Source organism: Mobula hypostoma, chromosome 3 (assembly GCF_963921235.1).
Source record: "Mobula hypostoma chromosome 3, sMobHyp1.1, whole genome shotgun sequence".
In the NCBI taxonomy this organism is placed as follows: domain Eukaryota; kingdom Metazoa; phylum Chordata; class Chondrichthyes; order Myliobatiformes; family Myliobatidae; genus Mobula; species Mobula hypostoma.
The window spans coordinates 195,930,055-195,946,244 of record NC_086099.1 but is presented as its reverse complement, the minus strand read 5'-3'; the positions used below and the strand labels follow the sequence as shown (position 1 = coordinate 195,946,244).

Below are 16,190 nucleotides of genomic sequence, written 5' to 3'. Positions count from 1 at the left end.
CCACAGCACTCCCATGTTTACTTATATTATCCATCTTTGGTTTTATTCTCTGCTGGGAGCATAAGTTCATAATCCAAATGAGTGTCCCAGTGGAATACTGTGACAAGTATAAACTTGTACTTTGACTTGAAGTTCACGTTTCTGGGAAGCTCTAGTTACTGAGTCCTCATAATGCTTGCTGGGACTTTGAGAAAACTGAAGCCAGGCTTTAATACAGAAACAATCAGCAAGTGGACAGGTATTTTAATCAGTAACCAAACACCAGGGTAATGGCAACAGTTAACTTTTCGAAACTTTCCATCAGTTTATATCTTATGAGCAGTAACTGTCAAATCAACTTTTAAATGAAAACTAAACAAGAACTCCAGTCCCAGTGTTTCACATCTGTCTGAATTTTAATAGTACAGCACTGCTGAACAGTCACACACATTGATAAAGAATCTATATCACTCCAGAGCAATGAACCTATAGAGGTCTGCAAATAAATACAGTGAACATTATCCAGATTACATGTGAACAACCCCAGGGACTTGCATGACATGTGATGAATACCAAATATCTAGATTTGGTTCTCAATTAACAGAGCAAACTTAATTAACAACTTTGCTTCTTGACCTCCAAGGCTCGTCGACCAGGGATGTTGGGCCTTCATTAGGGCTGAAGAAATCAAGCTCATTAGAAAGTCTGCAGACAGCAGTTGCTGAGGTAACTTTGAACAGTGATATTCCTTTTCATCGTCCACGACCCCGCATCATCCGAGGAAGAGGTTGCAACGAAAGTTTCCGGGCTGCCATTGACAAATCATATGATAAACCAGCAGAAGATGATGATGACGATGAAGGAATGGAAACATGTATGTAATGAAACTGATTACAGCAATTTACTTGTAGACTAAGTAGAATGATCATTAATGTTGCTGTCTATTTAGATCCACTGAAGGGAAAATTGTTGAGGTGTTCTTACTTGGAGTTTTAATTAGCATTATGTAGTATATTTTGTGCAGTTTATGTTGTATCACATGCATTACTCAAGAATTCCTCAGGAAAATTTTTAGTTGTCAACTTCACATCTCATGCTGCAAAATTGCTGGCAATTGTAAATCCAAGATGAGGCTAAGGGTGAAATTTATTGCACACAAGCATGTAATTGAGCAAAGAGTGTACCTGGCTCTTCCTGCTGCGGGATTGTTTGAATGTGCAAATTTTTTTTTGTTGGAGACCTTTGTTTGCTGATGTTGGATAGAACTGAAGATATCAGTCGCACCCCACCTGATAGGAGGAGATACCAAGCAACATGACGACTCAAGCTGTCAATTGTCTATTAGGGACAAATGTCTTCACTCTGAGAGTGGTCGAGGTGAATAGCAGCGAGGTATGAAAGGGGAACCTAGAGAGATTAATGAGAGTGAAGTGAATTGAAAGTTATGGTGAAAATAATATGGTAAGATAAAATAAAAGGGAATTTGTCTTTCTTTGACTTAGCAACTTGAATTTTGAAACTGTTTAGTTTTACCAAAGAAGTTTTCTGTGGTAAAACTAAATAAGTAAATTGAAGTCTGCCTAATTATTGAATATAGGCTTATCACTAAAGATAAGATCATGATGTTCATTTTAATGTCATTTTGCACTCTGGATTGTAGTCTGGTTTTAAAAATGTAACAAAATCGTATTAGGCTGTTAGCCATAACATTGAGAGAAAAGCATTCTCACATAATTATGCTGAAAGAGTCTGTTTTAATGTAATTATTGGCCAATCATAAATGTGAAATGCTTCAGAGTAACTTGACCCTTACAGTGAATTCTGGATGTCGAGGACACATGAACAGAATGGTAGACGAGTTTTGTTGGGCTCCAAGAATATTATTTCCCCTTTCAGAGTGCAATTAAATGATAATGCCACCTGCCAGTTAGTTTGGCAAAGTAGGGATTTTTTGAAGGCTTGCTCTCCAGTAACATCTGAGTGGGCAGGAAAGAAGATTTAAAATATTCCCTTTTAAAAGTCATTTCCTGACTTGTCCTTTAATTCAATGTAAAGCATTAAATTAGATGCTATGAACTAAATGCTGCAATTGATTTTTTTTTGTATTTAATTCTTATTTTGGAAAACATAGAATTTAGGAGTGTTTGTGATATATCTCTAAAAATATATATACATATACATATATATACATGTATATATATATATGTGTGTGTGTGTGTGTATATATATATAAATAAACACGTCTTACAATAAGCATGCAAGATTTTGAAAGATCATGCTTCTGTTTATTTGATGTACTGAAGTCTGAAACTTCCTTGATTTTGAGACTGTTTAAAGTAGCCAAGGAACCCTGAGCATAATGTAGCGTTTTTAGTTGGTGCCAATTCATTTTTAAAACTTATTCTGTTGAAGATACATAATGTTATACTACCTGAGTTGCACTGTTTCAATTTTTTTTATATACTGGAAATGACAACAGTTACTAGCTGAATTATTGTATCAAAGTAGGAGATATGTTTGCCCTTATATAGTACAAGAGCCCCAAGAGAGATGAGATTACAATTCCTCACTTTACTTGAGAGCAAATCATTAGGATCAAGAAACATTAGTGAGATACTGAATCACTGGGTTCTCATTTTCAAATATTACACACTATGTATTAACTGAAGCTTAAATAACATTGTACATGTTTTACTTGTAAACAACAGGAATTCTGCAGATGCTGGAAATTCAAGCAACACACATCAAAGTTGCTGGTGAACGCAGCAGGCCAAGCAGCATCTATAGGAAGAGGCGCAGTCGACGTTTCAGGCCGAGACCCTTCGTCAGGACCCTCTATAGATGCTGCTTGGCCTGCTGCGTTCACCAGCAACTTTGATGTGTGTTACATGTTTTACTTGGTTGTGTATCTGATTTATCAGAACAAATGAGAACTTCTGTAAAAATGATGTGTTGAAATGAAAGTGAAAAAATTGTAACTCCTTAAAAATGGCTGAGATGCAAATGTTACTTAACATGAAATATATGTGATTAAACCATAAAAGTTTTCTTTTCATAAACTGATGAGGGCCTTAGTATGACAGTTTGATTCTGCCCAACTAGTGCAGTGCTTTCCTATAATGAGGATTTTACATTCTTTTGATTTATTCCTCTCAAAGCAGTTTCTTTGACATTATGCTTTGACGGTGCACAGGTTTGTTACTTTAAAGTCTGCTGCACTTTATTACATCTTTGATCGGTTTGCCTACTTTTCACACTTTTTATGTTGATTTTTTTCCCCAAATGTGTGAAACTTCATTGCTGCCATCATCTTAAAATAATATATCTCTTTGCAGTTCAATGTCAATGCAGTCCAGGGAAAACAATAGTGTAGGACCAAAAGCTGACGTGGAGTGGAAGAAAGGTGGCGAGAATGACCAAGGAGGTTGAGAAGGTAGAGAGGCAGGGACTGCAGCTAGGAATTCCACCCGGGAAGCTGGCTATAGTGCTGTAAACAGTGACATAAAACTGGAGAAGGAAAAGTGATGAATTATATTGCATAGTTAGTTGATTTCAGAGATTGAAGGATGAGGAGCAAGTAGTGATTCTATAGGGCAAGGTCATCGAAGGATTTGAAGACACGGACAAGGATTTAAAATCTCTTGAAGAGAAATTAAACTACTGCCTATGAACAGAATTGCAGAAAAATTGGTGGTTAGCAAAGTGTATTAAAAATATTTCAAGTGATCACGAAATGATTCCTGACAAATATACAACTTCTGAGGTGAGAATTTTCGTCCCTCCCACCCATTTCTGAATCTCCTGTAACTTTTTTTTTAATCCTACCCAAACATAATTCTGTCTGCCCCTCAGTAAATCTGAAATTGATCAAATTCCCCTTTGAATGCCTCAACTACTTGGAATTTACTGCTTTTGCAGGCAGTCTATTCTCGCAGTTGATGATTGAGCATTCAAGTTAGTCTTTATTCTGTGTTTATCTTGTAGTTTTCCCACCTGGTGTCTCAGTTATATTTGCTGCTGATGTCTTGATGACTTTCCACAACAAAAAATGTTCACAATCATCCATTTGATTCCTGACACTTGGAAAAGCTTTGATTATGTTGCTCATTTTAATCAAATTAAAGTTCACCTTCCAAATTTGTCCTTGTTTGTCTTTGATTTTAATCACTCTATGACTCCTGGTTGTTCCCCGAGCAGCTGGGCCCAATCTCTGTAAATTTTTTCCCTTTGACTTCACTATCTCGCCACATCTCTCATCCTTTTTAGAAATTCCTTAAATCCTGCAAGCTTTTGATCAAACTGTTTTTCATATTTCCTTACAGAATTTAGTATTGTATTTTTTCATTAAAATATCCTGCAGAGCAGTTTAAGATGTTTTACTTTAAGCTCCCATGTAAAATCAAGTTTATAACATTGATGATGTTAGCTTCCCTTCAGTTATGAGCATACAGAAAGATCTTTTTTTGTTAATTGCCCTTGGCTTAGTTTTATAATGTACTTACACTCGTCTGTAACAGTTCTTTGCACATCCAGCTCAATCATTACTGTAAACTGATCAGGATTCCCGCATTCTCGTCAGTTTTGGGTCAAGAAGTTGCACCAATGCAATGGATCTATTACAATATCCCAGAAAGTTTATTTTCTATCATCATCTGAGGAAAGTTTTGAGTTTAATGACTTCAGATGTGCCCTATTACAATGTAAAAGAAGATCTCCTGATCCTTTGCGTTTACTAGGTTAAATTAAGCCCTGCTATCACAGGAGCAGTATTTCAGTTGCCAGTTTGTAGATGGCGGAAAGCCACAGGTTATAGCAAAGATTGTTATAAAATATGTGTTTAAATGGTGAGGTAGGTACGACCCTGCAGTTTTTTTGGTATTTCAGGAAACTGGATCGAACAAGTGATGCTAGAAAATGCTAAATGCTGGAAACCCAATATAAAACAAAATGTAAAGAAGGAAAGAAATGGAATTATCATCTGGGGTTGATGAATTCTGATGAAAGATCATTGTTTCAGAAGCATCATTGACTTGAAGTGTTAACTCTACTCCCCCCACTGTCTCTCCCACAGAGGCTGCACAAGTGTTTACAGCATTTTCAGTTTAATTCCAAAGAGCTGAAGTCATTTGTGTTGTTAGAGGGATAAACCAAGATAAAACTTCTGAAGAACTATTGATCCTCTTCATTTGGTACCACAGAGTATTTGATGTCCCCTAATCCAATAGAAAGAGCCCCCTTTTAATGTTTAATTTGAAGAGCAAACTCATTCAGTCCTGCACACACACCAATTTAGACTTTGTGCAGGGCCTTGAACCCGTTGCCCTCTGCTACAGGTCAGAAAATGAGACGCTTAAACAGCAGAGTTGTAAACTAAATTTCAGCTTCAGTTCCCTTGCTGAATTTGCTGACATGGTCTGGGTGAGAATTGGTACCGAGTTTACAATGGGAATGTAAATGCTGACTACTCTGAAGTGACACCCCACTACATGATGAGCAAGGGAAAAAATTAGTGCCCTCGGGCATTCCCTATTGTCATTTAACCTGTCGGTGCCAATTTAGCAGTTTCACCATTGGTGGTTCTGGAGCCAGTTTAAAAATTTTGCCATTTTTAATAATCATGCTTGTGGGATTTTTTTTCTAAGTTGATCTTAGTTTGGATTTTTAATACCTTTATGAGCATTAATGTTTTACTTTTCATTCACAGTGGAGGAAGACACCGAAGAGAGTTCTAGATCAGGTAGAGAGTCTGTATCAACAGCAAGTGACCAACCGTCTTTGGCCAGTGGGCAGCAGTTGGGCACAGTGGAGAAACAGGTCAATGGTTCAAAAGCCAAAGAGGACAGAAAGAAAGAAAAGTCTGGAAAAGAGAGAGAAAAGAAGAAAGACAAAGAGAAAGAGAAGGAAAAGGACAAAGAGAAGAATAAAGCAAAGAAAGGGATGTTGAAAGGTCTTGGAGATATGTTCAGGTAAAAAAAAAGGCACTCTCTTTCAAGTAGCAATGAAATATTGGTCATTGCTTTTATAGCAAGTGTTTAGCCCTGTTTCATGTATTTACTGTGGATCTTAAGAACTGAAGTGATTTATTTGTAGTGCCCTTAAGCTGTAGAGTGTATGGAGAAATACTGTATACTTGGTAGTAATACTTTTACTTGTTCTACTGCCAGGACATCAGCATATTTTAGAATTGTACAATGGTCTGCCATTTCATTTGGCATGAAGGAGGAAAGCTAATTAATGTTTGAGTAAACATTTATTCATTTAAAAAATCTACACCCAGCTTTCCACAATATACATCAGCAAGAAGTGATCTCTGCAAATGGGAACTAATATAAGGAAATTAAGAATTTTTTTGAACTTTTCATTCTCTGATGTCACTTTATGTCTGTCTGCATTGTGATAATTTTATGTTTGTTAATCTATTTTATGTCTGTGTGCAAGAAAATTTAATAATTTAACAAATACTGAACTCAGAAATATTGTCTTTCATTTAATTGATGTAACCTACTTTGTAATTCAAGATTCAAGATTGTTTAATGCCATTTCCAGTGCACAAGTGTAAAGGAAAATGAAATAATTAACATTCCAGATCTGATGCAGTGCAAAAAAACACAATAAGATAAAGAACACTATAGTTAAAAAACACAATAAATATAAATACATAAGATAGCTTATATACATACTTTAATTGCATGTACATAAAGTGAGACTAGACACTGTAGATAAGGTGACTAGCAGGAAATTATAAAGTAGTGGTGGTGGAATCGGTTAATGCGAGGAAGTATTCATCAACCTCCACCCACTAACAGAACAAATGTTAGTTTTTCATGAATTTTACTTTTTAAATATTTCTTTTTGATGGCTTTACATTACGTGTACCATTTGAAAGAAATGGTGAATGGATTTAGTTTCACCAGCACAACATAGCATATACGTGGTAAGTCCCAATGCTTTGCAAGGCTTAAGCCATTCTGTGTAGAATTTCTGGATGATTAATTTGTGCTTAAGTGGACTGTTCTTGATTGTGGTTTGTCATTTATTGGAACAGAGTAAAATTGTGCTCAACAGAGAAATTGGTAGCATTAAAATGCTGCAATTATAATTATTGATCTATAACAAAAATGCTTAGTCTTTGCAAAACGTACATATTCTTCTTTGTTCAAACTCTAATTATCCAAGCAGCGCGTCTCCTATGTACTATCAGCTGGTTTATTTAAGCAAATAATTTTTTTTATGCTTTTTAAAAACAAGCAATCTTAAGATGGCTTCCAAAGACAGAATTTTTAGAACTAGTGATTTCTGTTTAGAGGCTGTGTTTTCTCTTTATAGTGATTGAATTTGATAGCTTCTATACATGCACCCACATAATGTGCTGAAGTCTTCATTTCTCAATTAAAATCACAGGTTTTTGTGGTTGAATCTTCATTAAGTCACAGTATTAGCAGCTAAATCCCAGTAGAGGAAGCATGATACCGTGCTCCCACTTTAGCTCGGAATCATTATCGTGAGTCTCCCAGATGGATTTGCTGGAAGACATGAAGGTATAAACTTGAGAAATGATTATGCTTTTATTTTGCCATTATGATGAATTTTCAGGAAGGCATGGAATGAAGCAAGCTCAGGGGGATTGAAATTAATTGCAACCAAAAAGAAAAGCTGTATTAGACATTTAAAAACATTGCCAGAACACCTGTACTTGCCCATTATTTTTGGAAGGCAAGTGATTGAAGCACTTAGGTGAAATGCTGTGAGCACATTAAAACTTTTATAGCCTAATCTCTTCCGTGCTAAAGGACAGTGAACTGTCAGTTCAGTATGTATATTGCCATAAACAAGCACTGATCAGTTTGAGCAAGGGGCAAAATAAAAGCCAGGTTATAGTCATCTAACTTGGTTTGGTAAAAAATATCAAACCTGTTTGCTTTCTAGTATCTACAATTTTTTTCTGTAGTTGGGATTATCCGATATTGCACAATAATTTGTCCAAGCCCCTCCCAAAATCGTTTTTCCATATAAAAGGACCCCACTGTGACTTTAAAAGAAGCTTCTGGATAATAGCACAAGTTTGCATTAGGAATCTCCTCCAGAGCTGCATTTTCAGGTAAGGGTTGTGTTGAACCATCAAGGGCTTGCACACCAAAAAGCATAAATATACAGAGCAGCATACACACAAAGTGCTGGAGGAACTCAGCAGGTTGGCAGCATCGATGGAAAAGAATAAGCAGTCAGTGTTTCGGGCCAGGAACCTTCTTCAGAACTGGAAAGGAAGGGGAAGTTGCCAGATTTCAGGTGATGCGACTTTGGCTGTCTTGCTTTCTTCTGCCTCTCGGTAATCTCAGATACCCCCACTGTTGAGATCGGGGCTCTGTGGAGGCTGTAGCATCCAAAATTATATACAGAATCCCTAAGACTTTTGCACAGTACTGTATAAAGTGTTCACAAGAAAAATATAAGTCAAACATAAATTATGCACTATTTTTACCAGAGAGTTCATAATTAGAATAGAAAAGAAGTCGACTTTAGTGCAAAGTGATTGAAGCAGCCATAGTTTTGCTGAAATGAAGTAATTGGGATTGTGCCGGTTGGTTCAAGGACTGCATGGTTTAAGGGAAGTGGCTATTCCTGAACTTGGTGGTGTAGAACTTACGTCTTCTGAACTTCCTGCCCAATGGTAGCTGCGAGAAGTGGAAGTACAAAATTCAAATGAAAGCTGGGGTTTTCCTTGTAATCAAGGGTTAAGATGGAGTTTCATAATATATTTTTAAGTTTTATAACATTTGGAGCTGTTTAAAATACTCTGGACTAATGATGACTGAAGGATGCCCTCACCTGGATGTTACTATCTTTGGCAATGCAAACGCCAAAGGTGCTTCAACACTGTACAGCTTATACATGCATTTCAGGTTTTTGTGTTATTGTAATACAGCTACTAAATTCTTCAGTCTTCTTCGACATTACCAACGTGAAGCAGCCTGATTACCTTGGTGCAGAAAAGAAGAATATAGTTGTTAGTTAATAATCACATTTGTGTGGAGCAGTTACGCTGCATAAAAGAAGCTGGTGAATGACAAGAAAAACAAATTGGATACAAAATGCATTTAATTAAAAAAATATCATTATAGTTAGGGGAACATGGTGTTCGTACAGGTTCATTAGGTGTGTGTAACCAGTGCCTCTTCTGATTGGTTAAACAGATGAATATCCATGGTGATGACCAGAGTTGCCAGCTTTGACTGGTGGTTGCTATGGAAATCATGTTGATCTGGACAGTAAACTAGCTGATCAGCACACATAGTATCTTTGTGCATTATTGCATTTTTTTATTATCTTATTTCATGCACAAAGACTGCTAATTTTTCATATGAAGTATATCCAATTAATCCAAGTCAATGATTAATTGAGAATTTTAAAGGAGTATTTCTTTAAAGGATGTTTTATTTCATGTACTAAATTCATTATACTTACCCAGTAAAAAAAACAAAATATGACCTTTCCTACATTGAGGCTCTTAGGAAAGGGTTCACAGGTTTAGAATCATGTTACAAATAACAGCTTAATTTTCTTTGTGTAGTTCGTGTGTGTGTATATAGTGCATTTGTGTCTATGTAGTATGGCCATTGTGTAACCTAAAATTTTAGGCAAGGTTCCATGACGAGTACCATTTGAAATCAAGTAGACATTGCAAATGAGAAAAGTTTGAACAATTTGCATCCAGTCTGTAGGTTAAAGTATTGCTGCAATTCTGGATTCGCATTGATGAGCTCATCTGATAGATAGGTAGATGGTCTGAGAAGTTGCATGGTGTCTCTTCCAACACAGCTTTCCAATTAACTGTCTTCAGCTCTAATTAGAATAACTCTCCTTCCTAATTTATATTGGAAAATCGCCTGCACTTACTGAGAAGCATAGCTTGGCAGTCACAAACTGAAAATTTGATTTGAAGATGGATTTCAGCCTCTTCATCTCATATTGAGATGAAATGCAGGAAAATGAGTTAACCATGGAAACCATAGAAACTACAGCACAGAAACAGGCCTTTTGGCCCTTCTTGGCTGTGCCGAACCATTTTCTGCCTAGTCCCACTGACCTGCACACGGACCAATAGAAACCATAGAAACTACAGCACAGAAACAGGCAGTTATTTAAATTTTCTTTTGTTTTGTCTGTTATATGATTGATTGTGTGCCTTTTGTTCAAGAAGTATTTAGAATTGCCAGTATAATTACTCTGGCGTTGGGCAGAGAGGTGGTAGAGGTTGCTGCTGTCTATGATTGACTTATCCATGATGTTTCAAAAAAAAGAGTTAATTCCAGAAATGTGGGTGATGCGAGCTCATTAGCTTTTTCTTGCCTATCTGTAGCTTCCCTGAGGTTACCAAGTGTAAATCATGGGTTCACATTTAGGCCAGCCCAACCGAGTCTCTGTTTGCTTTCCTAAAGAACATCATTAGTAAGCCAAATGGGTTTTGACAGCTTTAATGGTAAATCTTCTTTGGCACTGCAAGTTCCAGGTTTATTAAATTCAGTTTTAGGATTTCTCACGGTGAGATCTGAACTCATGACCTCCGAATTGCTGGTAGGGTCGTCTCTGTTTGATAATACCGCCTTTTATTTGATCTAAGCAAAGACAAGTTTCATTCAGAAGGAGAGATGAGGCAAAATGAATGCTCTGAATGGAGATTCAAACAGCATGGAACTTATATTCCTCCAACTCGTAAATGATGTTGCCATAAAACTTGATGTTGTGGATAAGATGATGTTAATTGTCTTTTACATCATCCATTTAAAATGTAGATGCCTGCAGTACTCTAGTTGCAGAGTTTCATTGAACGTTGAGAGTTAGCCATTGTAGGTAGGTTGGGCTCAGTCATGGTCTACCAAGGCCCAAAGTGCAGTTTGTGGGAGTAAGTTTCACACATTTTCTTCGCAGCAGGATGGTCATGAACTGGCAGCATGCTGATAGACTCACATTTCTGTAGGTCTGCCTTCAGCTGTTAAACTTGGGAATGTGGCCAGTTGAAAGAACACTGCATGACTGCTTTCTCCTGAATGCTAACAGTGTGAAAGCTCAGCTCTCTAGATTGTGTAACAAGGAGCAGGTGGGTGATAAAGTGTTGATTTAAAGAGCAAAAGGAAATAAATTAAGACCAAGAGAGAAAGGAGACAGCTGGAGTTGGAAAGTGGTACAGCTCTGCTTTAAAAAAACAAGTGAGAAATTAACTAAAGAAAGGGTAACAAAATGAGAGGAGCATGCATCAGAAAACAATTGAAAAGGAATGGTATGATAATGTATAGAGTATGTAGAACACCATAGAAAATATAAGCTGAGCTGGAAAGTTGATAGTTGGAAATAAGGATTCAGAATTAGTATTAAAAATACTGAACCTAAAAACGGTTGTTTATAGTTGCGTAATGATAATAGCAAATGAGGTTTTTTTCCTCTCAATATTCCTCCTTTTATGTGAATTAGATCACTTAGTGGAAAGCTGGTGAGAAAACATTAAATGGATTGTGTTTGGGCATTAGGTGATTTTGCATTGAGCTTGAATAGTGGCTCTGTATTGCAAAAATAAACATTGACCATCTGCACTGAGGACAAGAAGGGACAAATATGAGGAAGTGAACATGGAAACCCCTGAGTGTACACACAAAGAGAGTGTGGGGGGGGGTGGGCAGAAAGTCGGTGAAAGTTGCAGTTTGAATATACCTCTGTACTTAAAAAGCATTTCTAGTGGGCTGAATATATTTTGTGAAGAAAAGTAGTAATTTTATTTCTAAAAAACTTGAAAGACTTGAAAAATGTGTTTGCTGAAGTGCTAAAATGAAACTGCAAATCCTATCTCTTCTCTCCCCCCTCCAGAATATTGTAAATTTAAGAATATTTATGTTAAACTTGGAATTGAATTCTCCTATAAAACAGGAACACTAATTTCTGAGGTGACATTATCTGACGAGTTCAAGGTAAAAAGGGTAAGGGAGTATGAAGTGATAAGTACTTATGGTATTACAACTGAAGGTTGATTGAAAAAGCAAGCCAATATTTACAGTACATGACTTCTATCTGATATATTTGTGCTTTTAAGCATCAATCCTGTTTCATTGCTGTTAGACCATAAAACCTCTGAGGAGTTCCATTAACTGGAGACAGAAGACAAAAGTGCTAAAAATTTACCTTATGTGTATGATTGTTGGGGGAAGCGTGTTTTTAATGAGTAGTTTGAATTTAAAGCTGCTACTAGAGATAATCTGAGAGGTGGAATCAAACTCAGGATGTGAGAATCACACACAGGACTCATGCAAATTACGGGAGTGACATAGGGCCAGGTTTGGACCTGACACAATGTAAAATAAAATAAGGATTAAAATTTGAACACTTGACTTCAAAGCCTGTGGAGATGAGCAAAGTTCAAAGCTGTGAGGTTTTATTAAACCTCTTAATTGCATCATTCTGATTGCCATGAGCCAGCATATGTACTCAGTGTGGATTGTGCTAGTATAATGATCTGTAATTTTTGTGCTGGCTTTTGTTCCTGGACTGTGATTCTCCTGCCATCACAACAGCAGTTCTGATGCAGGGTGAGAGAGGTTTTAATGCCAGAATGAAGCTGTACAGTTACTGATATTGGAACATGTGTTCCTGATAAATCCAATCCACAGTTTATACTAACAGCAATCAAATGTGATTTAATTTGCAGAGATTAAAAATCTGTATAGGATCCCTTCACCACTTTAAATTAGTAATTGCTATAGTGACTCTCAAACTTCATTATGTGTCATCCTGTTCAGGTGATCAATGTTAAATGCACAATACATTTTGCAATATATAATACAAACACTACAAGCCCCTCTCTCCAGGTCAACTTGCATGGTCTTTACTGCACAGTATTGGATTACACCTCTGCTTTAAATTAAAGATAATTAAATTAATTGTCAGTTGTAGCCTACTGTGAGTCACAGAAGTAGGAGGGTGAGGTAAGTGGGAGAAATGGCCTGCCTTATTAGGGTCTTAACTCATGACGTTGACTGTCGGTTATCTCAATTGATGCTGCCTGATCCAGAGTTCCTACAGCATTTCATGTGTTGCATTGGATTCCACCATCGGCAGTTTTGAGTGTTTCCATCCTTATCGATCATCTATTTGGCGAGCAGATTTGATGACTGAATTGCTGATGTATTATTCTGACTCTGAAGGAGCAAACCAAGTCGTTGCAACTTGACTCACTTTTCTAGTCAAGGAAGGCTGAGGGTTTGTCATTTTCTTCACGAAGCGTGTGAGGCAGTTTCTGAGCCTACTGGGCACCACATGCAGGATACAAGTTAAAACTTTCATTACCATGCGTTGATCTATGATGATATTTAGGGGTCCAATGCAGACAAAGAAGTAAATGCTTTCAGGGCTGGAATCAGTTACCTTGAGGATGCATTGTATACTTTATTTCACTGGCCAGGTTGCAGCCTGCAAGTATGAAAGTGTTGGCGTTGCTTATGTGCATTGTGTTCATTGTCGAATTTAAAAAATGGAAAATGAGCACCATTGTGGCTCGTGAAAAGTACACACAGAAGTTAGCGTGTAATTCATGTTACGATTTTCAGAATACTTGGCTGCAAAATAAATAATTTATTCTAAAGCACTAGATTGCCATGCTTTCCTATCCTTTCCTCCTGTCACGATCCCAGAGGAGGCACTTGTCTAATTTGTACTAATGATGGAGAAAGAATGACATTGATGTTTGAATCTAATGGAAAATTGTTTGAATTAGACAAGACTGATTCATACAAATTCAATTTATGCATCTTAAGAGATGGCTTTCTCAAATAATATGGGGTTTTAAACAATCTATGAGCAAGACCAGATGAAGCTCTAGAATGAGTAGATTTGTTGAATGGATTTAAGAATATAAATTATTGATTCCATCAACTAAGGAAAGAGCTCCTACTGTGTGATATGATTTTGAATTTCTAAATGTACCTGCTCGTGAATACAAATTATGTCGATCTTACATTACAACATATTGTTATCCATTCAATATTGGCAGATAGTAAATGGAGTTGTACTTTGCGCAATATTAACTATATTTTAGGAATGTTCCTTTTTCCATTATTTCTATGAGCAATGTTGAAATTACTCTTGTAATTTGGTTTTAACAATAAATGATTCCCAATTTGTCCCTCATATTAACTGGAATAGAATTTATTGTGCCTCTTATATCTTTAAACATGGAACTGTGGACCCCAGTGCATTTATATTATGATCCCATTGGATAGTAGTCACATGCTGGACCTATATTTATTATGACAATTTCAGACAGTTTGGAACACTTAGCTTGCAGCAAATCTTAAAGTCTACTGCCTTGCAAATAAAAATGTATCTCTTTTGGATATATGTTTGCTTTGTTTGAATGCGTCAAAAGACATAACTCAACATGCCCTGTGAAGTTGGGCTCCTCACTTGAACCGTTTGCTGCAGTGTGATAGAACTTATGATTTACTAGACCACTTGAATGGCAAATAAGAGTCAATTGGGTGGAATCATACACCACCCCTAACAAGTAAGGATAGCAGATTTCTCTCCCAAAAAATGTAGTAACTGAATCACTTCTGTTCTCAGGGTTTTAATTGTGGTCATTTTTATTTGAAAACAAAATAAGTTCTAATGCCCAAACCCAGTGAGACTTGTATTTGCTTTCTCTAGAAAACAGTCCAGCTCCCTGGGTTATTACTACAGTGACTTAACCACTACTTCGCTGGCATTTTTCATCCATTTTATGTTCATATTAATAAAAAGTAACTTGTGAGAATCTCAAAACTCATCCATATATTAAGTCATTTTGCTTCATCTCTTTAACCAAAGGTCCTGCTGGGTAGAGAGTGTTTGCTGTTGTAAATCTGATGCTAACCTAATATAGATCTATTGGTATCAAAATCTAACAGTGTAATTGTATTTTGAGTTACTGGGGTTAGTCTCTTGGTATTATGTTTTACTCAATCCCACAAAGGAAATTCTTGATTAAATTTTCAGTCTTATTTTTATGAAATGGGATATAGTGTATACGTTCGTGCACAACTGCTTGGTTGTGTTGAACATACTCTGTGTATTTTAGATGGCTTTAACTTACAAATGGCCCTAATCTTATTTGTAACTCTGAAATCCATCATTCTTGTGTATTTGCTACATTAGCCATCTGACACCCCAGGCTCTGCTACAGATCTTTCTGTGTTACTGTGTATCTGTTGCATTATTTCTTTCAATCGTGGTCTGTAAACAGCCAGTTGAGGTTTAATGGAGTAAATATTTATTATTCTGTAAATAAATTAGTCTGATATTTATGTTGAATTCAAGCTCAGTGAAGCTTAACTTTACTCAGCCATGAATGACAGTAAACGTTAGAGATGCAGCATAGTAACAGATACTTCCAGCCCAATGAGCCTACGCCATCTAATTATGCCCATGTGACCAATTCACCTACCAACTCGTACATCTTTAGAATGTCGGAGGAAACCCACGTGTTCACGGGGAGCATAAACAAACTCCTTATAGACTTCAGCAGTATTGAACCCAAGTCATTGGCACTGTAATAGCATTATGCTGCTATGCAACAAATTCTGGACCAATTAGGAAAAGCTCTCTAGTATCTTATCAACTAATCTCTTGGGGAGGGTGAGGGTAAAATCCCTGGTAGCATTTGGGAAGTGTTTTTAAATATTTACATTTTAGACCACCTTTTAACTTTGCTTTCTTTAGAGGTAACTCTTTGCGCATGCTCAGGTCTTTCACAAACTTTACCTTGTGTGCATCGAATGTCGCAGTTGACAAATAAGACACACGCTGTGAATTCCAATCTTGTCACGCTACTGATCACAGACACGTTATGATGCAACTTTAGCCCAGAGCATTCAACTTCACCTCAACTTCACATGCTCATCAATGAACGATTCTGCAACCAACGGACCTCACTTTCAGAGACTCTTCATCTCAAGTCCTTGTTATTTATTGCTTATTTATTTTTTAATTATTGTTATTTCTTTTTTCATTCTTTTTGTATTTGCACAGCTTGTTATCTTTCACACACTTGTCTTTCATTAATTCTATTATGGTTATTAGATTTATTGAGTATGCCTGCAAGAAAAAGCAAATGAATCTCAGGATGGTATACGGTGACATACATGTATTTTGATAATAAATTTGCTTCAAACTTTGTCAGTTTTTTTGCATTT

General features: G+C 36.6%; 1 protein-coding gene across 5 annotated transcripts in view; it reads left to right on the top strand.

Annotated features, from left to right (window-relative positions):
• pard3aa (par-3 family cell polarity regulator alpha, a) overlaps positions 1–16,190 on the top strand; it is an 883,471-nt gene that overhangs the window by 665,881 nt on the left and 201,400 nt on the right. For all 5 annotated transcript variants that reach the window (XM_063044362.1, XM_063044364.1, XM_063044363.1 and 2 more), the window contains 2 exons: positions 623–853; positions 5,684–5,945. In XM_063044362.1, coding sequence (XP_062900432.1) covers positions 623–853; positions 5,684–5,945 — 493 coding nt within the window. The remainder of the gene's footprint in view (positions 1–622; positions 854–5,683; positions 5,946–16,190) is intronic.